Genomic DNA, 24,787 nt, shown 5'->3' on the forward strand with positions numbered 1-24,787 from the left:
GCAAACAAATGTCCCTGAGAGGAGCCTGGGTAACTCCCTGAGTTCTCACTGCAGGGAGGTAAGTGTAATTAATAGATGTATATATACCAGGAATGTAATACACATAACCAAGGAGGCTCCAAACAGATTGCATGTATTACCAACTGTGAAGGGCAGGCCGAGTGAGATAAAGTTGGTGGCAGGCGCTCCCAGGTGAGGCCTCGGTCCAGGGGCGGAGGTTGGGGCCGCACAGCTGTTGCCGCGCGCCCTGGTCCCTCCTCCCAGCTGCGGCGGCCTCACTCCCACCCCCACCCTCCCCCCGCCTCTCCCCCCGCCGCTCCCGACGCCGCCGCCACCGCCGCCGCCGCCTCCCCTCTGCCTCCCGGTCTCTCCTCGCAATCCTTCCATCGCTCTCGCCCCCTCTCCCTCCGTCCGGTCCTCTGCGCTCCCCTCACCCCGCCTCTCTCCCCCTCCCCCAGCCCCTCCTCTCCTCACCCCACCCTGCCTCCCTCCCTCCCTCCGCCCGCCCGGCGCTGGCTGAGCCGACACCAGGGGGGCTCTCGATGTAGCACCATGACAGGCATCGCCGCCGCCTCCTTCTTCTCTAATACCTGCCGATTCGGGGGCTGCGGACTCCACTTCCCCACCCTGGCCGACCTCATCGAGCACATCGAAGACAACCACATCGGTAAATGGCCCGGGGGTGGGCGGGGGTGCCCGGCGCGCGGAAACTCCTGCCCAGGCGAGAACCCTAGAATGGCCAGGGGTGGTCAGGAGGGAGGAAGGCGGCGGCGGGGCGGGGAGGGTGTGTGGGAGCCCGGGGCATGGGGGTGGCGGGATGCGGAGGCGCGAGGTGCGGTGGGGATGGGGGCAGGGTGGGGCTGGGGGAGAGGGAGGGGGAGGGGCGGGCGCCCCGAGGTGCCGCTGGCGGGCTGGGGGATTCCGAGGGGCGTGCGCGCCCGCGGCGAAGTGGTGGGAGTGGGGCTGCGCGGTGGAGGGGGCGGCGGGGGGAGGGACCCAGCGGCGGGGAGATGCGGCGCGGCGCGGAGGGCGCGGCGGGGCTGGTGGGGCTGGTGGGGCTGGCGGGGCTGGCGGGGCTGGCGGGGCGACCGGCCGGCTCTGGGCAGGAGCGCGGAGTTAGTTGGCCCGGGTGGTCGGAGCGGCTGGGGGCGGCTGGGGGCGGGCGCTGCAAGCCGCCCGCCGCTTCCGCCCGGGCTCGAGCTGTCAGGGCTCGGCGGCGGCTGCAGCCGCTGGGAGGTGGGAGCGGGGGGGGCGGGGGTGGCTCCACCGCGGCAGCCATTCCGCTTCCTCCTCCCGGCACCGCCGCCACTGCGTCCTGTCAGCGCTGGTTGCTAGGTGTGGTGCGTCGGGAGGGGGCCGGAGCCGCGGCCGGAGGACGCGGCGCTTGCTCTTTCCCCCGGCGGCGGCAGGGCTCGCTGGCCTGAGGGCGCCCGCTTCTGCCCCGGCCTGGCGCGGTTGCCGGCGCGCTGCGGGCTGAGGTCCCGGGTGCGCCCGCGGGCCGCGCCCAGCGCCCAGGGCCGCGCCGCCCCGGAGGCCCCTGCGGCTGCGTCCGCTGGAGAGCCGTCCCCCAGGACCCGGGGCAGGGCATTTAAATGCGCTCCGGCTCTGAGATTTGCCTTTCAAATGGTGCTAGGCCCGAGGTGCGCCGGCTGCGCCGGGTATCCGCAGTGGCGGCCTGCGCAGCGCCCCGGGCGCCGGGGACTTGGTGGCCGCGGGGGAGGGGGACCCCGCGGGGCGGCTGCTTTCTCTTCCTGCCCAAGACCCCGGGGCCTTTCAACAAGTCCTTTAATTAGCAGAAGCCCTTGCACACGTTTCCACGCTCCTACCCGGAGCTCCTGCGAGGAGAGATTGGTTGGGTTCGTGTGGTTCGGGCGATCCAGCCACCTGCGGAAGGTGTGGCCGGAGCCCACGAGTTGTCCTGTGTGGGCTGGGGCGTGATGCCCCAACGGGGCTGCCTAATCCAGAGAACCTGTGAATTGCCCCCAGAAAGTCATTTCCCAATGAATGCTGTGGATTCTGCCATGTGGATGCAGCTCACGTTTCTACAAAGTTGAGAGAATAAATCACGACCGCTGTGTATTTATGCACGAATAAAATGAGGCCGAGCCTTAAGCTCCTTCTCTTAGTATAATGCTTTCTCTTTGCACACAGTGAGTGCTTAATAAACGTTGAATGCTAGTTTAGAATGGGTATATGATGGGACATCCAGAATGGGAAATACTTATTGAAAATGTCTGCAAACCATCTTTCAAAACATAATCTGGATGAGTAATTGTCCAGGTTTTGAAACTTACAAAGTTTTAAAACAGCCGTGTAATAACTTTTGCCGTCTCCTCTGATAAAGGTGTGACAGAAGAGCTAGGGAAGTTTTGGTAGTCTTAAAAGCAGTTTAATGCAGTAACATATTTGCTGATTCATCATCATGATTGAATAGTAATAACTGAAGGTTCTTAAAGGATAAATCTGATTTTTCATGATGGGTAGTTTAAAATAATACTAAAACTCCAGTAATGCAAAGCTCCAATGGAAATTTTGTTAGTTCAAGTTGTTTCTCTTACTTTCAATAATAAATAAAAAATATAATAAATATGTATTATATAAATATATAAATAACATTTCCTGACCTAGGGAAGGCTGTCATTGCATATCCCATTCACTCACAGTTATTTTAGGGTAAACTAATTAATGTGAATAATAATTTCCCCACATTGCCTGCCTACTTGGACTAGCTGGTTAAAAGAAAATAAAATTATATTTATTAAAATGTGTTAAAGACAGTTATCCTTCTTGAGGGTTTAAATCTGTAATCAGTTAGATAATTTAAAACTATTGGTGAATCACAAATTCTTTAAGTTTGTAGAAATTGTTTTTAGTATCGTGCAAACATTTTTAAGAGGGTTGAGTGGTCCATAAATTTTGTAAAACTTTTAAGTGATGGTCACCCCCAAAGGGCTAGTGTTTTTCTCTTAGTGAAAATATTGAACATTTAAATTTATAACAGTAGCTATGACTTAGGTGAATTTGGAGGCGCGGCTAACAATTACTATACTTTGGAATTAGTTTGACATCAGAAAACTTTATGGAAAGTAAATGTTAGACGAACAAACACTTAGAATTCCCTGGCTGAAGAGACCAAGCGAAACTATTCTGTACCTTAACTGAGGAGAGGCCCCTTACTTTCAAAGACAGCCCCATATGCAGAAAGAAATAAGAACTGACCTCAAGAAGAATAAAAACAACCTACTTAGTAGGCAGTGTCATGTAAATACACTTCCGATGAAGGGACATGAGTGAAAATATACCAGATAAAGCAGTTGGTGAATGTTCTATACTACATGTATTGTTAAGTGGAATTTATTGTTTGTGGGTCAGTCTATAAATTTTTGGAGAGATTGTTATTTTTAATGATTGATTTACCAATTCTGAGTCTTTGTCATCAAGTGGCCACATTAAAATGATGCATGAAGACTACTAAGATATATGTTAATATTATCTTTAATGTTTTCAAGGAGTTTGTTATTTAGCAATTATAGGAGTATTAGAGATGTGCTCAAGTAACAGGTCCATCTTGACCTTTCTGAGTTATTACCATTTAACCACTAGTCAAAATCCTTAAGCAGTAATGAAATGAAGGTTTACAGATGGGAATATGGCATATTTCTTGCATGACAGATTTTTCAAGGCTTTTAGTGTACAAAGCCCCTAGTTTTCATTATAACTGTATTGTTTAGTTCAGATTAATTAAGTGCATTAATTTGAGAGTAGCTGTTATACGTGTACACTCAGTTCTTGTTGTTAACCAATTATCCATACCCATTAGGAACAAGGATTTGGGGCTGTAGAGCCAAAGGAAGTGTGATTTGCACCATCATCTGTTTTAGCTCTTTTCCTTTCTGTTGGAGGAGTGCTGCACCTGGGGTCCCATTTTCTTCCTTGCATTTCATTGCTGGTTTAGTCCTGGAGCACCTGCCTCCGTGCACAAGCTGGGTACCCCAACTAAAACCCTTCCCCCTCAACTTAAATTGCCTAGAAATCCCACAGCCCTGCAGGTGTGAAGTGTTTCTCCATCAGCTTCTCTATCAATTCATTCATAGCCTGGCTTTGTTTCCTGGAGATGGGAAAAGCTGATCAGGATTTGTTTGCTTCTTATTGTGAGTAAATACTTGAGTTTGTAGAAACACTCGACGTACACATCCTAGGTAGGTGAAGTTGAACTGGTAACTAGGAATCGTAGAAACACTGAGAGCACTAAATTTAGCACTGAAGGTCATGTCACAGACTCATGAGATGTCTGCTCCGTCTGTGCATCCCAGTGCTGTGAAGTCTTTGGCTTTTGGTCTGAGAAAGACAACTGTTCAATCATTCTTACTAGATTTGATTATTTGGTACATTTGTAAGAATCAAAAGCATTTTGATTTTTATTTATATACTAATAGATATCGAGCACCAATTTTGTACCAGGTACAGTTCTAGGCACTTGGTATATTTTGGTGAACAAAGATCCCAACCTTTGGGGAGGTTATGTTCTAGTGGTGGGAGATAGACAATAAATAGGCAGCTTAAGATGTAAATTATATAGTATGTTGACAGGTGGTTAGTGGTATGGAAGAGACCGATTAGAGCAGGCTAAGGTGGATTGGGAGATGAAGTGTTGGAATTTCCAATTGGTTGGCCAGTATAGGCCTCACTGAGAAGCTGATAGGTGAGCCAAAACCTTGACAGAAGTGAGGGAGTTAGCCATGAGGACAAACAGGGAACATTAAGGTCCAGGCAGAGGGAACAGGAATGCAACTTGCACCTCTTAAACTGAAACACAGATTTGACCAGATTCGGTTATTCTTGTGATGGTACTAAACGAGCAGGTCATTTAGAACTTTCCCCAGATGTTGGGAGCCTCAGTTTTGCTTTTTTTTTTTTTTTTTTTGCGGTACACGGGCCTCTCACTGTTGTCGCCTCTCCCGTTGCGGAGCACAGGCTCCGGATGCGCTGGCTCAGCGGCCATGGCTCACGGGCCTAGCCACTCCGCGGCATGTGGGATCTTCCCGGACTGGGGCACGAACCCGCGTCCCCTGCATTGGCAGGCGGACTCTCAACCACTGTGCCACCAGGGACGCCCAGTTTTGCTATTCTTTTTTTTTTTTTTTCCAGTTTTGCTATTCTTGACTAAGACTTTTCTGTCGGGGCCCCATAAGGAAGTGGAGCATAGTTGCCTAATGGTGGCTTGCAGTAGCTATGACTTGGTTGGGTCTTGACCCTGAATGTCAGTAGGTTTCTTCTTGTGAGTCACCTCATCTCTAAAATCCGGGTAATAAATCCATGCTGCTTCATTTCGTAGGATAGATTTGTAAACCATCTAATTAATAAAGGTCAAAGTCTCCGGAAAGAAAAATAAGGTAGTACTATCAATAATGTAGGATTTGGCTCCAAGGACAGTTTGGTAGAAATTTGCATTATCTTAAAGCCGTGCTACTGTATACTAAATAGATGGGTGTATGATATGTAGTAGGCCCTTATTATCCCCACTTTATAGGTGAGCAAACTGAGGCACAGAAAGATTACTTAACTCGCCTAAGTTTCCATGACTGGTAAGTGTGAGCTGGAATTTGAATTTCAGACGGGTATGCAGAGCTGGGCTTGTGCCAAATTGCCAGACAGCTGAAGAGCTAGACAGCCCTGGCCCTGCTCCCCTTCCACTCCCAGCCTGTCTGCTTCCTCCTTCAGGAAGTAACTCTGACCCCTTGAGATGAGGATCATCTCGGCGGCCCCATGGTGAACCCCGTTTGCTTGGTTTGGAATATGCATCTCTGCCACTTGTCAGCCATTTGACTAAGGACAGATGACTTAACCACACTGAGCTTCAGTTTCATCTTCTGTATAATGAGGCTCATAACAGCCCCTACCCCGTGGAGTGGCTGATGAGGGCTAAGTGAGCTACTATGTGTAAAGTACTCACTTCAGTAGTAGTAAGTTATGTACGTCATCCAGTTTCTTGCCATTTTGTGTGTTTTCTAAGTAAGTATGTTGGAATCCTATGAAGGTCTACATTAGAGGTTAATAGAATGTGGGTGGTATCCACCTACAACTATATAAAATCACCAGGCCTGTCCCAGGAAAGACTGAGAGTCAGAAATGGGACGCCCACAGTCCAGCGTTGGGGTTGCAGCCTCTGGCCACCTTCTCTTCCGTGTGGCCAGAGGTACTTTAGACGCTGGCAAAGGCCTTTGCCGCTGTGGACTAGGAAGTGGTGTCAAGGCCAGCGGCTTCCAACATGACCTTTCCTTGTGGCCTGCGTTTAGTTGAAAAAAACCCAAGACTAGAAAGAGGCACTGTGCCTTGGGGCTGTGGGCGCATTCCCACGAGGGCATTTCCTGTGGAGAGAAGGAATGACTGAATGAATAAATGGATGAATTAAAGGCTTGTCACTGCCTGCCCTGCTCTTTGCCTGTACCCTGTGGCTTGGTGGCAAGATGCCCTGTTAATCCCTCCCATGGTTCACTAGAAGGTCCCAGGTAGAGAGCCGGGGAGATTTTAAGTGCGTGTGTGTGCATGAGTGGGCGCACACACATGTGTGCACACACCACCCAGTGGGGGACCCCTAAATGTAAAACTTCCTCCAAAACACCATCTTTAGTGGCTTTTCCATTTGCCCACTTGTCACCTGAAAGCAGTCAGATCACCCTTTATAAAACCTTGCTAGTGAACATCCTGTCTCATAAGTTTCACAAGTTTTTTGATTGTTTTCTCCTGTCCATGTTTTCTGATGTATGACTGAAACGCACAGACAGAAAAACTCTGCCTACAGCCAACTAACTTGACAGAAGCATTCGTGTTCTTTGGAAACTAGTTTCCTTTAGAGTGCAATTATTTTGGTGACATTTCCCACCTTGACAATTCTAGAAGTGCAAACTGACAGCTGTTTTCAGAAAACCCAATTCTTCTGTTGATGACGGGGAAGAAGCCTCCAGACTGGAGCAGGCTGGTGATACTTGATGAGAGGGGCTTTCCTAGGACTGTCTGGAAGCCAAAGGCCTTGAGTTTTAGACTGAGGTCTGAGAGACAGGGCACAATACTATTGAAGCCCTTAAAAATCCTCCCTTCTTTTTTTTTCCAGCTTTTGCTTTTAGGACAAGAATCATACCCCGCATGTCCGTAGGTTTCCCTCCGCGCCCCATCCTTACCCCTGCCCCCAGATCTTAACAGTGCAGACATGGTACAGACTGGGTACTACTGAAGAAACATCAGTACTTGCTGGGTTGCAGCTAATACATTTTGTTTCATGACGAGGTAATAGATTTGTTCCATACTGACCTGGCTAAAGTGTTATTCTTGAATAGCAGATGTTGTTTTATTTAGAATTTGAAAATCGGAAACTGCAAATGTCAGAAACTTATTATATGTTTCTTTAAAAAAAGGCTTTCATTTAATATGCTAAATCAGTTGAAAGAAAATTATATTTTCCCCTTGCACTGAGCACTGTAATCATGCAGTAGTTTTCACCTATTTTTTTTTAAAGTCCAGCTGCAAGCACAGACCAGATTAATGGATGTTCTCTTTAAGGATGAAGTCTTCCCAATAACTCTCTCTCCACTTTGGCAGACGTCAAAGTGCCTCTTTTGGGTCACTAACTACAGACTCTCTGTCCAGCACTAGAGAGCATTGATAGTCTCCTGATGGCCTGGCTCACCCACTGGCCTCCTAAAGGAAGCCCTGTTCTCTGTCTGCCAGGCTCTAATAGTGCCTTTCTTCTGAGATAGACCTCCTTGAAGGGACAAGATCTGGATGCCATGCTGTTAATTTGAAAAGACTCACTCTTTCTTTGGTATTATACATATATAGAATTAATGTATATACATAATGTGTAGATAAATGTTATATATAAAATATATAATACAAATACATATATAATGCATACATAAATGGCGTATGTATATGTGTGTATTTATATATGTGTGTGTATATACACCACACAGATATATGTATACATATATACATATGTGTATTTATAGGTGGATATATAATATATACATTTCTCTCTCTCTCTAGATCACTGTGCATAGTGAGGACTACCACAAACATTTTTGAGTATTTTCTATCTACAGTACTTAGGACTGTACTTCCTGTTTCCAAAGGATTGAAATTTATTTGGAGACCAGACATGTACAGACTGAGATAAATGATGAAGAATAATCGGGACCACAGAGGCAGATTTATTGTGAAGCTAATGAATTGCAAGCCCCAGGGCCCCTCACTTGTGCAGTGTATGTTTTACCATTTCTGAATATATTGCTTGGGCTCACCCAGCCCTTTCCAAGGCCCTAGAGGAGCCCACCAGTGTACACAGCCATGCATTCATGGATGACATCATAACTTGTAAAATTTGTAGGGTGTAAGATTTTAACAGCAGTCGGGTAACATTATCCTTTTCCACTCCGACTTCCCTTCTGTAACATTCCTCCTTGGATTCAGTGACATCGGAATTGGGAGTGTTTCTGAGATGTAGCTAAGGGGCAGTTGAATTGGGGACACTTTTAGTTTGCGTTGAGTGGGATGTATTTATTCAGTTCACAGTCGTCTCTGTGTCTAGTTAAGTTATTCCTAGCCATCCTAGGGTAGGAATCACTTCCCAGGAATGTCGTCCACCTGGGGATGTGCCAATGTGCCCGCTCACCTAGGGTCTGTACAAAAAGGGGCAGGGACGGGTTAATATTGCAGCATGAATCTGTACTATGACTTCTGCTGGTGGGAATATGGTTTGAATATGGTATGGAGCCAGAAGCTAGTCTGGAAAATTCTTCTACTTATTAGATGTATAAAATTGTAAGTAGAAGATTCAGTTCTCATCTAAGTGTCTTTGACATGGAAGTTCTTTCTGTTAGGAATATACTCAATAATGCAAATATGCATTTATAAACGCACCATGTTTTTTAATGGGAATTCTGTGTTTAAGTTTCTTGTTTGACGTGAGTGTGTAAATGTGTAGATACACACATACGTAAACACATATCAGTGACAACAAAAAACACAACAAGCTGATTACTGAGTGTCATCAGTACAAAAAATATTTAAAGTTGGTCAATGCACAAGGAAACTTGGAATGCCCTGAATTCTTGTGGCTCACATGTGAGAGAAAATGAATAAGTGTTTACAAATTTGACAACAATCCTAAAAATTTATATGGCATCATAAAGAGCTATGAGACTAAAAGTAACTTTTCTGAATTATCAATAATAAAAAATAAATTTTGATCACCCATGCTTGGGGAAAGACCAATTTATCTTTGTGCCGTATAGAAAGTGATATCAATATGAGTCATTGTCATATGAGACGTAATCAAGAGTGTGCAGCCCCAGAGAAGTATTTACAGCAGTGTTCCAGGTGATGTTAATTCACATACTGGGTTCTTTTTCTGAATTTCAATTTTGTGGTGTTTTGGTAATGTCAGCTTTAAAACTTTGTATTTTGCTGTGATTTTTTTAAGTCTAAATAATCACTTTTCTAAGCATTTTGTATTTATAATGTTGCAGTTTTTTTCGTAAACAGGGTCTAAAGCTGCAGGCCCTGTAAATCTTGGGTCCATTTCTTGGTACTAATTAGAGAGTCATTACTATGTGCCAGATACAGTTCTAAACAATTTTCATGCAGTATCTGATTCACCCTCACAGCAAGCTATGAATTAGACATTTCTGTCGTAGAAGTACCGCCTTCTAATTTTGAGTTAAATATGCTGCCATATTAGTTAAATACCTTATCTGGTGAAATATGACTAGAATGCTTGTTTATTTTGGTAAGATTAAAAACCAAACATTTCCCTCAGTAAATAGCATCATCATAACTGGCCCTTCCTTCTTTGTGCTGTAGCGTTGGCTCATGTCTCTGCCAGAATTGTGGGCACCGTACTTTATGGTAGCCACCTATGGACTTTGCCTCCCCCGGAAACTTGGCCCCTTTCTGTAGGACTGGGCCTTGCCATCCTCCTAGCATCTTCCTCAAGAAGTGTTTTCAGAAATGAAATGAAAATAAAAATCAAGAAACGTCTTGGGCTGTGGAAAGAATAAGTTACAAAGGGAACTTTGGGCAGTGAAAAGCATTTTTGAAGCTAATCATCTCTGGAGGTGTGCATACGTGAGGACTTACATATTTATTTGTTTATGTGTATATGTTAATGGCACACATACAAACACTAGTTATGTAATTAGTCTAGGGTAGTTTATATTAAGGAAATTTGAAGGAGACTTTTTTTTTTTTAAAAGGGAGATTTGAAAAGGAAATCCACTTCTTTATTTTTACACTTGGAAATTGAACTTGGTTAATCCTTTTCCAGGTTGAGAATATTACGAAGCTTAGTTGAATCATTTTTTGCCTGACCTACAGTATTTTGTTGTCTAGAACATTCTAGGGCTTAAACAATGCTAGGACAAAAAAGTATCTTGCATTCCTTCCACATCTTTGCCAGGGATGTTTGGTATAAGGGAGGCCAGGGGCTGCAGTGGGGAGAAGCTGGGGCTGTGAAGCTAGACAGAATTGGATTTTGAATCCTGATTCCACTTGGGCAGTTCTGACAATCTTATTTATATAAAATAGTAACAATAACTACCATCATTAAGTGTCCACTAGTGATGCACTGGTTAGCTGCTTTATACGCATTGCTTAAGAATTCAATATGAGTCCCATTTAACATAAGAAACAGACCAAGACCTAGACCAAATAACCCAGCATGAAGTACACAGCCAGTAAAATGCTCAGGGGAGTGAGGGACAGGCTTTGCTCTCGGGTGTCCCCATATACCTTAGCACTTGCTCTTCATAAACTGTGACTTTTTATGAGATGTTTGCATTTTAATAGAAGGCTGTTGTATACCTAAGTGTCTTACACACAGAATGGCTGCATTTCCAAAGGGAACAAATGTTTCAAGGCTTCTAAGAAAATGTTTATGTAGGTTAGGAGAGTCCATGAGCATCCCAGTAACAGTAATGAAAACAATAATTTGGCAATTCTAAAATGGTTATAATTACTGAATTGTCTAAAGATGCTGACTGGTTTTCTTTCCTTTACCGATACTTATTTATGTGGGGGTGGAAGACTCTTTTCAAACATAATACCTAACACTGTAAACACTTACAAACTTCTCTTTTACTTTAGATTTTCAAAATTAAAATAATGTCATTATGTTCATGTGCATTATTTTAAAAATTTGTTTGGACCAATGATACCTAACTGGACCCAGCTATACAAACATTGTGAATTACGAGCCCTGACCTCTTGGCATGTGTTTAGAGCCCTCCCTGATGGACATTTCCCTGGTGGCACTGACTGCACACTTTCTGTATCATCAGACCTCGAACGGCTGGTGCAGGAGCACATCTGGGCTTAAAAATTGAAGCCCCCCTTTTCTTACCTAAATCGTTCAGTGAAAGTCTCTCGAATGCTAATTTAGCTGCCTGATTCTCAATACATGGCATAATTATATAAGAAATGGCAAAAGCAGGGGAATCTATAGAGTCATATTTATACAGCTTACTGTTAAGTAAACTGAATAGCATGGTAATAAGCATAAATAAGTAAGTTATGCCCATGCTTCCTTAGGTATCAAACATTAAATAAAGGTGTTGGGGCTTTTGAAGCTTTTTTGTAAATTCAAGCTAAATATGTATTATGGAAAGCTTTCACCTCTAAAATTCCAGATGAACTTTTCTAGGCCTCTGTCCTTGTGGAGCTAATCTGTTGTTGGGGTATCTGACAGGCTGGTGTGTCTGTGGGCTAAAACTCCTTTTCAGGACTCCCAGCAGGTGTCACACAGGCCCCAAGTAATTTATAGATAGTGTAGATTTTAGATCTTTATCGAGTAGATCTTTTGATAGAATATTTCTGACACGACGTCTGGAGTTTGGCACCAACTCAACCCAATGGTTGACAGTGTGTGACTTAAGTTAATGCGTTTCAGTGTTCTGCTTGGGCTGGAAACTCCCGTTTGTATGTTGGCTTCACTTCAGCACTTTCAGGGGCCCACACCAAAATGTTTGCTGTAAAAATATGCAAACATCAGACCAAAAAATTTGATCAAGAGATGTTAAGTTATATGTGCTTTTCATTTCAGATGTTAGAATAAAGAAATGATATTTTGTCAAAACCTGGAAAGACGATAGCATCTTAAGTGTCTGTCATATATGTTGGAAAGTAATGAGAATGTTTCTTATCTGTGGGAGTCGGTCTTATTGATTTATAAGTCACACCCTGTATAGCAATAGAGTTTACATCAGTAGTGTTCAACAAGAACAGAGTTACTTGGATGAACCTGGAAAAAATAAGGATGCCTGGGCTCCACCCCCAGACCTTCTGATGTGCTTGACCAGAGGTGGTCTGGGTCTGAGCATATGTGTTTTTAACACTTCAGAGTTGAATCTATTATGTTGCCAAGGTTGGGAACCCAGTGGCTTACACTAATTAAATAATTAACATTGTGAGGATTAGGGAGTGTTAAAAAGGAATCAAACTTTTAAAGAGCTGTAACCTTTTTGGGTTTCCATTCTAATAGATGTAATTTTTAGTTTTACTGGAGGCAAGCATTTAATATAGGCGAGTATGAAGACCTGATACTAACTCAGGTATGTAGTTAGAGCAGAAATGCTCAAACTGGGGACCTTGTGGCCTAAGCGTCTCAAACCCAGATATCCTCAGGACACAATGTATGAGTGAACTGACCAAGTTCAGTGTAATTTGGAGTAGGGGGAACTCTGGCCAACCAGAGAGCCCTTGCTTCACTGACCTGCAGCTCGGTGCTCCCAGCTCGGAGTACAGGGCCTTTGTCCTTAGGTTCTGTTATTATAATTATTACTATTACTGCTACTTTTAGAAGCTAGGAATTAAGATATTTATGTGAAATCTATCTTTAAATGTTTGCAACTAATACAGATGGGTTTTAAAACATTGTACGAGAAAACTACTGCATCGTACCTAATCACTGTATTTAATGAGAGATTGTAAGGATGGACCCTGTGTTTATAATGGAGTTCATGTGAATGCTGAGATGCAGAGTAAACTTTGAAGACCATTATTTCCAGCAGGGAAGCTATGCAAACTACATAAAGTGTAATGGAAAGAACATATATTTTTTCCCCATTTCTCTTTGTGAAATGGTTGACTTTTTTTAATACGAAAACTTAGTGATTTATCATTTTTCTTTTATACCAAATTCTAAAAAATGAACCTTAGTTTTGAAAGTGTATTAGGATCATTTTCAGTGGTATTTCCCTCCTTTGGGGAAAAAAGGACCACTCAAAAACTCTATCCTAGGTGTTTTCATCAACAACAAAGAAAGAAAAAAACCTTTTGCAGATGGATTGAATATCGTACCACTAGAAAACTGGAAGGAAACTTAGAGTTGATCTAGTCTGATTAGCTAATTCCATAGATGAAGAATCCATGGTGATTTAAAGTCACGAGCAGGCAACAGAACTTGGCCAGGAGGGGTTTAGAGCACAGCCCTGGAGCAGCAGTTCAGCTTGGGGTTCCTGGAGCCGGCTGGCCTCACTTGGAATCCTGGCTTTGCTCCTTCTGTCAAGTGATATAATCTCTCTGTGCCTCATTTTCTTCATCTCTAAAATGGGAGTAATAGAACGTATCTCAAGGTGTAGTGAGATACCGCACACACGTAGTGCGTTAGCTGTTGGAACTCTGGAGAATTCTGAAGAGAAGAAAACTCTCCAGTGAGTTCCCTTCATTGCCTCTGGAGGAAGCGGTGTGGAGGCGTTTCTGTAGGGTGGTCAGGGGCGCTGCCTCCAGTCCCACTGCCTGTGTGACGGTGGCCAAATTATTTAATTTCTCTAGACCTCAGCTTCTGTGAGATGAGGGAAGTCAGTATTTATCTCAGAGTGCTGTTATGAGGATTAAATAAAAACATGCATTTGAGGGGCCTGGCAACCAGAAAGCACCCCATAAACGTTAATACTGATAGAATTGTACCGTCTTCTTGCATCTGCGATGATGGTGTTCCCAATGCCACATTCCTCAGATTCTTCTATCCTCTTTGTTTTCATAATACAATGGAAGAAGGTGAATCCAAGTAACCTTATACATTTCTGTTCTTTGTTAAGCATTTTTACTTTGAGATCTTTGGTGAGATTCGATTTCCCTGGAAGAGTTTTGGTTTGCGTTTGAATAGGTCGTACTGAGTGGTCTTCGGAATCCATGAGCTGTTAAAACATTCCACACACAAATTCTTGCTGTTTCACAATATACCAGCCTTAATTTAGTATTGTTTGTCTAGATCTAAGTTTTTGAGACGTTAGATCATGTGATTAGAAAAATGACTTCCATATTTGATAAATATTTTCTATTTGGGAGAAAAGGCATTTTAGGGGTCTAGAAAGATTTATTAAACTGTATAAACAGAAAACACAATTTTTTCATGTTGTACCAACTAAGCAGTGGAAAAACAGGATATGATTTTGTATGAATTGTTTGTGATGGTTTATTGTGAATCATTCGAAAGGATTTGTAGGACTTTTATGAAGAAATTCAAGGACATGACTGTAGGACTCTTAACAAAATGCCATGTTCTCGTTAAGTGGCTGTGCGTCTCTTTAATAATAGTTCTTGAAATGTCACATACTCAAATGCTGGAAGCTTCTCAGGAAAGTCCCAGGATAGGCCTTGTTTTAGAGGCTTGAGTGGCAGTAGTTGAGTTTTTTACTGATTGCAGAGGATATTTATTCCTTTATTCCTAAATGGTATCTGACAGTGACTGAAATCCTTTTCAGTCCTATAGAATATGTTGCCACTGGTTATCCCCTTTAAAGAGTATGCAGGGATCCGATGCAGTTAAGCAGCTGGTCCAGGCTTATGAGACTTATCAATAATTGACTTTAAAAATGGTTTCCAGCTCTTTAATTACTGAGGGTCCCTTTAGTTATTTTCCTTCCCCCTCCCCATGGATTCTAAGTCTTGACAGATTTCTGTCCAACAACCAACCTGATGTGGTAAGTAATTAAATGCTTTGTTTTTCTGCATTTTCATGCAGCAACATCTAAAACTCTCAATTTATATAGTTGATCAATATGTATGAGTACTAACTATGCGGGTACTGTGGCGAACAATGCAATCAAAGTCCGTGCTCATAGGAGAAGCAGACAAAACACAAATACATAAGATAATTTCAAACAGTCATAACGCTGTGGAGAAAAACAGAGTGAGTCAGGAGAGAGAGGCCGAGAGGCCTATTTGAGATAAGGTAGAGGGAGGCATCTTGGAAGGGACCTGAATGAAGTAGGGGATGAATGAGCCGTTGGGGTATCTGGGGGAAGAATGTTTCAGGCAGAAGGACCAGCAAGGACGCAGGTCCAGAGCAGGAGTGTCTGGTGTGCTTGAGGAACAGCAGGGAGGCTGGGGTGGTGGGAGCAGAGAGAAAAAGGAGGAGGGGGTGGAGGGTGGGATAAGAGCAGTTGTCAGGGACCTCCGCGTGTCAACATGTGTCAGCCAGTGTCACCTGAAGGAGTTAAAATAACTCCAGCCCCACAAGATGTTGTGGAATGTTGTGTAGCTTTATTATGGTTATAGTTTTCACTATGCTTTTTGTAACATCCAAATAGCTCAAGGACCCCATTTCCACCTTCAAAGCCCTGTAGAGACTGGGAAACCCTAATTGGCCTCTAGATCTCTTCAAATCTAGTTTGCTTTTTGTTTAAACCTAAAAGCTCTATTTATATTTTGCAATCCATGTTGAGGTAAAGATTTTTGACTAATATAATTCATTTAGTGTTTGCTGTTTGATTTTGGAGTGGGAGTGAAAAGGATGATCAATAATCATCATGCATAAAAAAATAATGTTTGGTATAGTTTTCGAACTCTGGGGACCTATGGATTTCTTAAAATTTTTCTTCAGGAGCTTCGTGAAATCTTGTATAGATTTTAGTGCATATAAACGTTGGCAGAAAGGGGGGGTGTGGGGTGAAGAGAGGAGAGAATGGTCTTGACAGCAGTAACTTAAAACATACTGACGGGGCTTCCCTGGTGGCGCAGTGGTTGGGAGTCCGCCTGCCGATGCGGAGGATGCGGGTTCGTGCCCCAGTCCGGGAGGATCCCACATGCCGCGGAGCGGCTGGGCCCGTGAGCCATGGCCGCTGAGTCTGCGCGTCCGGAGCCCGTGCTCTGCAGCGGGAGAGGCCGCAACAGTGAGAGGCCCGCGTACCGCAGAAAAAAAAAAAAAAAAAAAAAAAACATACTGACGGAAGGACAGAAAAATTACTGAGGGAGATTATGTAGACCTGAAGATATGAGCCTGAAGATACTACTTCACCATCAGTACTTTTTTTTTATTCTGAAAGGTGGTATTTCATGTAGCTCTTCCATGAAAAATAGATACTGGTTTTTCTTCTGCATCTTTTTTTTTTTTTCTTTTTGCGATACGCGGGCCTCTCACTGTTGTGGCCTCTCCCGTTGCGGAGCACAGGCTCCGGACGCGCAGGCTCAGCGGCCATGGCTCACGGGCCCAGCCTCTCCGCGGCATGTGGGATCTTCCCGGACCGGGGCACGAACCCGTGTCCCCTGCATCGGCAGGCGGACTCTCAACCACTGCGCCACCAGGGAAGCCCTCTTCTGCATCTTATGGGGAAAAGTTAGTATAAACATTCCATTGTCAAAGTGAGCTTTTGTTTTTATTGAGAGTACGTGAACCTGTTCTCTGTATTCTAATGTGCCTGTATCTTTGTTCAAGTAATTGAGATATGGTGTGTTTTGGGTGACAGGATGCCTGTGCAGTTAATACATTTTAAGGGAAAAATCAAAGAGTGTGAGATACTGAGAAATACATGTATTTGTACCTGTAATTTAGCCTTTCCAATGAATATAAAATGATGAAGCATTAATCAGCTACTGCCACAGTAATGCATCATAACAAACTACCCCAAAACTCAGTAGCTTCTAACGCTAAGCTACTGAGCACTTATGCTCATGCTCTCTGGTCTACAGGGTGGCTGTTTTGCTGGTAGAAGCTGGATTCAGCTGGGTGGCTCAGCTTCAGGCTGCCAGTCCACTGTTCTACTCAGGTCAGGCACAAGTCAGCTGATGTGCACATTCTGGGGACCAGGCTGAAGGGGCAGCAGCTACGAGGGGCATGCTTTTTTCATGGTGGCCACTGGAGTGCAAGTGCCACACCAAACCAGGGAAGCTCATTTAAAGGTCTCTCTTCATGTCATGTCTATAACATTCCTTTGGTCAGATCAAGTCACTTGGCCAGGCACAGAGCTGATAGGGCGAGGAAATATATTCCTCCCTAAGGGGAAGAGGCGGAGATGCGAGTGAACAGCGATCCATTATCACAGATACCTTTTATCAGAAATAGAAAAAATCCAAAAGCATTTGAAAGTTAGTACAGAGATATAAATTTTCTCTAAAATGATCATAATACTGTATAAACATGAAGTTGCTCCCAGAGATCATGGGAAGCACACCTTGGGAGTCCCCAGTGAGGAATGAATAAGCATTTCCCATGGGGAAATTAAGACTTAAAAGCAGTTAAATGATTTCTACTTAGCCACAAAGAACAGGGGAATCTACTTCTCTAGTTAGCAATGACCCCTTTTCTATTCTGAAGTTAATTTACGAATCCAAAGGCTTTGATTTGGGTGGCCCAGTGTTCTGTGCTTGTCTTCTTAGTTCCTAAGTTGTTTGGCAAGGCTCAGAAGGTTGACAACACTCCCTGTGCTGCCCTTTCCTGGCACACAGAGCTTTAGAAAAGCTTTGGGACTGCTTTGGGGGATGGATCTTGTGCCCCTTCTTCCTTCAGTTCTGAGCCAACATCACAGAGGATGGAAAAGGGCTGACCTGCCCGTAGGGAACCTACTTTCCCCATTCTCCCACTGTGCATCACACCTTCTGGTGGCTGAGGGAGTGGTCGCTGGTATTGGACACCTCAGGTTCTGGTTGGGCAGCTCTGTGATTTTGGGCAACTTACTAATGTATAATTTTCTCATTTGCAAAGTGAGAAATGTGCTATCTACCATATAGGGCTGTCGTGAAGGTTAAGTAAGTGGCAAGTCCTAGCACAGGGTCTGGAACATGTTAAACGTTTAATAAAAGCTGATAATGCTTTTATTATTATCTGCCGTGACAGGTACTGCAGACAGCATTCCATTATTGTTATTTCATTCCATTATTGTTATTTCTGTTTCTCCTCACTAAATCGTGAGCCTCCAAAAGGCATGGTTTGTGGCGCTGTTTCATCTCTGGTCCCCATTCTGCAGCAGCACTAAGTTTATGATGTAGGAACTTAAAATGATATCCACTGAATTGTATCCAGACATGTATCTTCTGCCATGAAGCCTTCAGCTCCAAGAACCAGATTAGATTGTTCCTAAAAACAGATTTAGTCATTCTTTTTTCCCTTTCACATTTTGTCTTGAAATAAAGACTTTTGAAGCCATAGGAATTTAAAGGTTTTGAGTTAGTTCCATGCTTTGCCTTTAATCAGACACATTCTACAAACTCAAGGAAGCCCTGGCTGCTTTATGTTATTGATACATCAGGAGAGTTGATAAAAGTACAGATGCTAATTTTCATTGTGTGTTTACAAGACTTAAAGGGCATTTAAAGAAATTTTGTCCTAATATTCTTCTAACTCCTGTCCTTTGAGTTGCCTCTCAGATGGTGTCTGTGATCTTACCATCAGCCTGTTCAAAAGTATTGTACAAGCAGCTCATGCAGGTCAATATCAAAAAAAATAAACAACCCAATCCAAAAATGGGCAGAAGACCTAAATAGACATTTCTCCAAAGAAGATACACAGATTGCTGACAAACACATGAAAGGATGCTCACCATCACTATACATTAGAGAAATGTAAAACAAAATTACAATGAGGTATCACCTCGTACCAGTCATAATGGCCATCATCCAAAAATGCTGGAGAGGGTGTGGAGAAAAGGGAACCCTCTTGTACTGTTGGTGGGAATGTAAATTGATACAGCCACTATGGAGAACAGTATGGAGGTTCCTTAAAAAACTAAAAATAGAATTACCATATGACCCAGCAATCCCACTACTGGGCATATACCCTGAGAAAACCATAGTGCTAAAAGAGACATGTACCGCAATGTTTATTGTAGCACTATTTACAATAACCAGGACATGGAAGCAACCTAAGTGTCCATTGACAGATGAATTGGTAAAGAAGATGTGGCACATATATACAATGGAATATTACTCAGCCATAAAAAGAAATGAAATTGAGTTATTTGTATTGAGGTGGATGGACCTAGAATCTGTCATACAGAGTGAAGTAAGACAGAGAAAAACGAATACCATATGTTAACACATATATATGGAATCTAAAAAAAAAATGGTTCTGATGAACATAGGGGCAGGACAGGAATAAAGACACAGGCATAGAGAGTGGACTTGAGGACATGGGAAGGTGGAAGTGTAAGATGGGATGAAGTGAGAGAGTGGCATACACTACCAAATGTAAAATAGATAGCTAGTGGGAAGCAGCCGCATAGCACAGGGAGGTCAGCTCGGGGCTTTGTGACCACCTAGAGGGGTGGGATAGGGAGGGTGGGAGGGAGACGCAAGAGGGAGGGGATATGGGGATATATGTATACGTATAGCTGATTCACTTTGTGATACAGCAGAAACTAACACAACATTGTGAAGCAATTATACTCCAATAAAGAAAAAAAAAAGTATTGTAAATTTTCAGCTAAGTCATTGCTCCCAGTGTGGGGTCACTCAGGATAAAAGCTTCAGATATTATAACAAACAGGCCCAACATCACATAGATTAAATGTCCAAGAAGTTTCTCTTTCACATAAGGATCCAGGGTAGACCAGCAGGCTCCTCAGTTCCACGCAGTCATTCAGGACTTCAGTTCCTTTCATCTTATTGCTCTGCTCTCCCAGCATCTACTCCCCTTCTACATGGTGCAGGTTGGGTTCCCTAGGGTCCTTCCCTGAGAATGACCCTTTGTGTTCATGTTGGAGGAAAGGAAAAGAGTGTGGAGCTGGGCACATACAATGTGTTATGGCCCAGGCCTCCAAGGGTAACCTATCATTCTACTCTGTTTCATTGGTGAGAACTTAATTGCATTGCTCCATTCTGCTATGCAGGTGCTGGCATATGTAGCCCCCAGCAGGGCCTAACTACAATTCTATTACTGTGGAGGAAGGGAGGGCCTAATTTGAGTGAACAGCTATCAGGTTCCTGCCCTGGACCAACAAGTAAGTCTGCTTTTGAGAATTTTGCATTTCCGTTGAATAGCTGACATATGGTCCAGTGCTTTAATGAATGGGTAGCTATAATAAAAATTGATAGGATTTGCAGTTTATTGAGCTCCAGTGATGTGCTTAAACACAATTGAAAGCGTTATCTCTTGACCCTCTCAGAAAGGCCGTGAGGGAGATTGTGTTATTATCTGCATTTTGTAGGTCAAGACACTGAACCTGAAGGAGGGTAAGTAACCTTGTCAAGTTTGACTCCAAAGCCTTCACCTTACTGCCCTGGGAATGGTGAGAGTCCTCAGGAGTAAAGGACAGCGCTATCCTGCTTCTAATTCTGGCTTCTGGAGCTAGTCAGTAGCAAAGGCTATCAGGAAAAGCAGAGGATTCTCTGGAAATATTCAGGCAGAGGCTGTAGAGGCTGTACAACCCTCTGCTGGGGATTCCACAGACTTCCTGCTTTGCACTGGAGGATATGGTGAGTGTCCATAATTGTCTATGAAGGTCAAGCGCTCAGCTTCGTGCACTCTGGTTTCTGCATGTCACCTGTGACTCCTCCTTCCTATGAGAGTTCCACTGGCACACACATTCTGTCCTTCCTTCATAATGAGGAGGCACCTGGTAGCACAGGGCACAAGAGGGTCAGTGGTTGAGATGGGGTTCCTGGTGTGACTTTGACCAGTTACTTCAACCTTGAGTCTCCATTTATTGGGGAGTAAAGTATGCACATTGAGCTTAATCACTGGTTTTCTAGGAATGCTTCTTGGGGCTCTAGGATTTCTATAGAACTCCCTAGTGGTTTTTCTCCCCTACATACAGGGCTTTTGGGTAAACTTTTCTTTAAAGGATTTTTTTTAAAGTTTAACAGAAGTGAAAACCAAAAAGTTGATTGTAGTGAGAATGGCTAGTATTTGTTGAATGCTACAGGGTACTAGGCATTATTGTTGCTCCAAGTGCTTTACATGGATTAATTCACCTATGGCATGCACGTGTTATTCCCTATTTACAGATGAGGAAGCTGAGCCACAGGGTGGTTAAAGAACCTGCCCATTGTCACTCACTAGAAAGTAACCAGAATTTAAACTTGGACTTGGACTTTGCGAGCCAGAGCTGCATTTTGATGCAGGAATGGATGATTTCTGAGGTTCCTCCCAGGTCAACAAATGCTTTGATTCTATGCCTGTTGTGGTATACAGATAGCTCAAGAACTTTTCTTCTCCAAGAAAAGACTCCCAAACAATTCATGACCTCCCTCTTGACAAGTAGAAGCTGAATGCGAGTCATAAAGGTCCGTGTCTTGCTGATAATTTCAGAAATCCTGTAATCTGTTCATCGTCACCTGATGCAGCCTGAGGTTCTGTTACATTGACATTTCTGACCAGGAGCTGCTTTGATAAATACACCGAAGGCTTTCTAAAACACAGCTGGTCCTGGGCAGGGGGAGTTCATAAAGGGGTCCACATTCTTATGAGATGATTCTGGTATGCAAGGAATGGCCTCCTGGGATGGATCAAAAATGAAACTTTGTGGCTAACAGTGCTATTAGAGGCATCTTAGAATCCTAGAGCCTTATGGCAGAAGGAACCTTTGGGAACATCTAATCCAACAGCCTGCTTTCACACTCAACCTCACCTACCATGTGCCTGCACTGTTCTAAGTGCTGGGGACATAGCCATGAACAGAGCCTCTGCTCTCTTGGACCCTACATTCTTTTGGGGGGACCCAGATAAACCACCACCACAACACAGCGAACGTCATGTTAGGCAATGGTAAGTGCAGGGAAGGAAAGCAGGATGAGGGGTTAGAGAGTGATGTCTGTATTTTGCTTTAGGTAGGGTGTTTATATGAATCAGTGTTTCTTAGCCCTTTTTTCATGAAGCCCCTCTCCAGAACTGTTTCAGACATTGTCTCCTATTCCTTTCACCCATGAAGTTGTTTTTTTTTTTTTTTTAATTTATTTATTTACTTTGGGCTGTGTTGGGTCTTCATTGCTGTGCAAGGGCTTTCTCTAGTTGCGGCAAGCGGGGGCCACTCTTCATCGCGGTGCGCGGGCCTCTCACTATCGCGGCCTCTCTTGTTGCGGAGCACAGGCTCCAGATGCGCAGGCTCAGTAGTTGTGGCTCACGGGCCTAGTTGCTCCGCGGCATGTGGGATCTTCCCAGACCAGGGCTCGAACCCGTGTCCCCTGCATTAGCAGGCAGATTCTCAACCACTGCGCCACCAGGGAAGCCCCCATGGAGTTTTAATACTGCAGATATACTGTATATTTGTTTCTGTACTGTATGTATATCTGCGCTTTATATAGAGAGAGTGAGATTCCCCAGCCCCACCCCAGATACAGTTTCACCACCTTGGGGGCAGTATCACCCCATTGTTCTGTTAAGTTCTCCTTTTTGCAAAACTGAAGTAGCTGCTTTTAAAAGATAACAATCTAAGCTAAAAGAGCTTTTTAATTCAGAGCACTTTATTTCCCAATGATGTTTTTGTATATGAGAAGTTATCAGGGCTTTAGGTAAAAAATTTTTTAATTGTTTAGGCACTAGAAGTTAAGTCTAAGAATATAGACTCCCCGTTCTTATGCAATATACAATATAATAGACTGTATATAAACTAGGAAAGATGAAATTCATTAAGTGTAACTGATTCTTATTGCAATTGGGGAGGAGCCTGACAACGGAGACTCCCAGGCCACCATCATCCAATGCTGCAGACTCCTAACTGGTCCCGCTGCCTCCGTGTCATTTCCTCCACCGCCTAAAGCTTGTCCTCTGCAGCAGCAAGAGTGATCCTTCAAAAGTGTCAATCACATCAAGCCCCCTTGCTTTCCAGCCTCCCCGTTCCAACAAGAGAAAACCCAAACGCCTTATGATGCTTGTAAGTCTCACCACCTCCCACCCCTGTCCTTCTCTCCTCTGCACTCACCGTGCTGCAGCCACACTCACCGTCCCCTCCCTTCAACACACCAGTATCCTTCATGCCTCAAGCTCTTTGCTTTTGTTCCTTCTGCCTGGGTTTCTCTTTAGATTTTTTAAAAATGCATTATGATTTTTAGAGCAGTTTTAGATTTACAGAAAAATTGTGATGACAGTACAGAATTCCCCTCAATCCCACCTGCAGTTACTTCTCTAGATTTTCCCATGACTGTCTACTTATCATTCAAGTTTCATCTGCTCAGAGGCTTTCTCTCCACCTCAGCTAGTAGAGCAGCCTGCACACCCTCCTCATTCTATCCCATTACCCAGTTCTGTTTTTTCGTAGGACTTACATAAGTAACATAATTCCACTAGAGGTATTTGCTTTTTCCTTGTCTCCCCTTACCAGTATGTGAGCTCCTTAAGGGTGCGGACTCACAGCCAAGTGCACTGTTGTTTCCCAGGGCCCAGAGCAGTGGCTGGTACATAGGGATGTTCTGACCAGCTGACTGTCTCTCAGCCAGGGAAGGCTGGTCCAGGACCAAAAGCCATTAGTGGATGAGCCAAAATGAGAAGCTAGGTTCCTTGACATCCATTCAAGTTTTCAACATCTTAGTACTAAGCCCAGTCCACATCCATGTCAGACTGAATTCTCAGGTGCAGTCAGTGATAGGACTGCAAGTCTGGGGACCAGTCAGGAGGTGTCATAGGGTCAGGGTAAACCGATGGTGACAGGACCCTTGGGCAAACTTGGCTTTCACAGCATCATTCTAGAAGACATCCTCTTGACCCTGTGTATTGTGCTCTCTCATAAATGAGAATTCTGTCTCTGAGCTGTGCACTCTGCGGTGGTGGGTATTATCTTTTTTTTTTTTTTTTTTTTTTTTTTATGGGTATTATCTTTGCTCATTTGTGCAAATAGGATCTAATTTGGGGCCTATGTGACTTAGAATCACATCGGCTGCTAGTAACAAGACATCTGAGCGCTAAAGAATTCTAGATTAGCTTGTTGTTCTTCTTCAGTGGCCCAGATGCCAGGTCCATGGCGATTGAAGTCTTGGCCATTTTCTTCTTCTTCACCTCGTGGTCCCAAGAGCTCTAGTTAATGCTCCTGATTTCCAGGACGGCCAAAAAGGCTTTCTGGGAAGCCTACCCAACAGTTACTGCTTTTATTAGCTTGGCCACCGCTGTCTTAATGGGAGGGAGGAGCCTATTTACCTCCTCTTGGTCCCTCATGAGCTATGGTTTGGGGGGAGTCCTGGGAAGCATCAGGAAGTGTGTGTATGTGTGTGTGTGCGCACGTGTGCGCTCAGTGTGGCCTTCTTTCTCCTTTTAGGCCCACGGTCCCTGCTCGCAGCTGAGCTTGGGGAGGCTGAGAAGTGGAATTCTTCTGTGGAGTAAATCATCCAGGGTTCTGTTATTAAGGAATAAGGGGAGAGTAGAGGTTGGGCAATCGCTGCGGCAGCCACCGAGATAGACGTTTACTGCTGTTAGTTTTGCCACCGTAGAAGGTTATGAGGAAACGTGGAGTTTAAGCTTACATCAGGGATTTTTTAAAAAGAACTCTTCCATTCCTTTAATTTTTGTTCATTTCGAATAGTCCTAATATCTCAGACTATCATATCGGAATGTGATTTTGTACATGTAGATGCATGGTCTATAGGTGCACAG

General features: G+C 44.0%; 1 protein-coding gene across 4 annotated transcripts in view; it reads left to right on the forward strand.

Annotated features, from left to right (window-relative positions):
• Positions 1-340: 340 nt before the first annotated feature.
• The window catches only part of JAZF1 (JAZF zinc finger 1), a 339,739-nt gene continuing 315,292 nt past the window's right edge, over positions 341-24,787 (forward strand). The window contains exon 1 of one of the 4 annotated variants that reach the window (XM_032643926.1): positions 341-667. In XM_032643926.1, the coding sequence (XP_032499817.1) occupies positions 553-667 (115 nt within the window). In that variant the 5' untranslated portion in view covers positions 341-552. The remainder of the gene's footprint in view (positions 668-24,787) is intronic. The other 3 variants (XM_032643928.1, XM_032643927.1, XR_004351548.1) reach the window with 3 other exon arrangements.

The sequence above is a fragment of the Phocoena sinus genome, chromosome 9, assembly GCF_008692025.1.
Source record: "Phocoena sinus isolate mPhoSin1 chromosome 9, mPhoSin1.pri, whole genome shotgun sequence".
NCBI classification, from domain to species: domain Eukaryota; kingdom Metazoa; phylum Chordata; class Mammalia; order Artiodactyla; family Phocoenidae; genus Phocoena; species Phocoena sinus.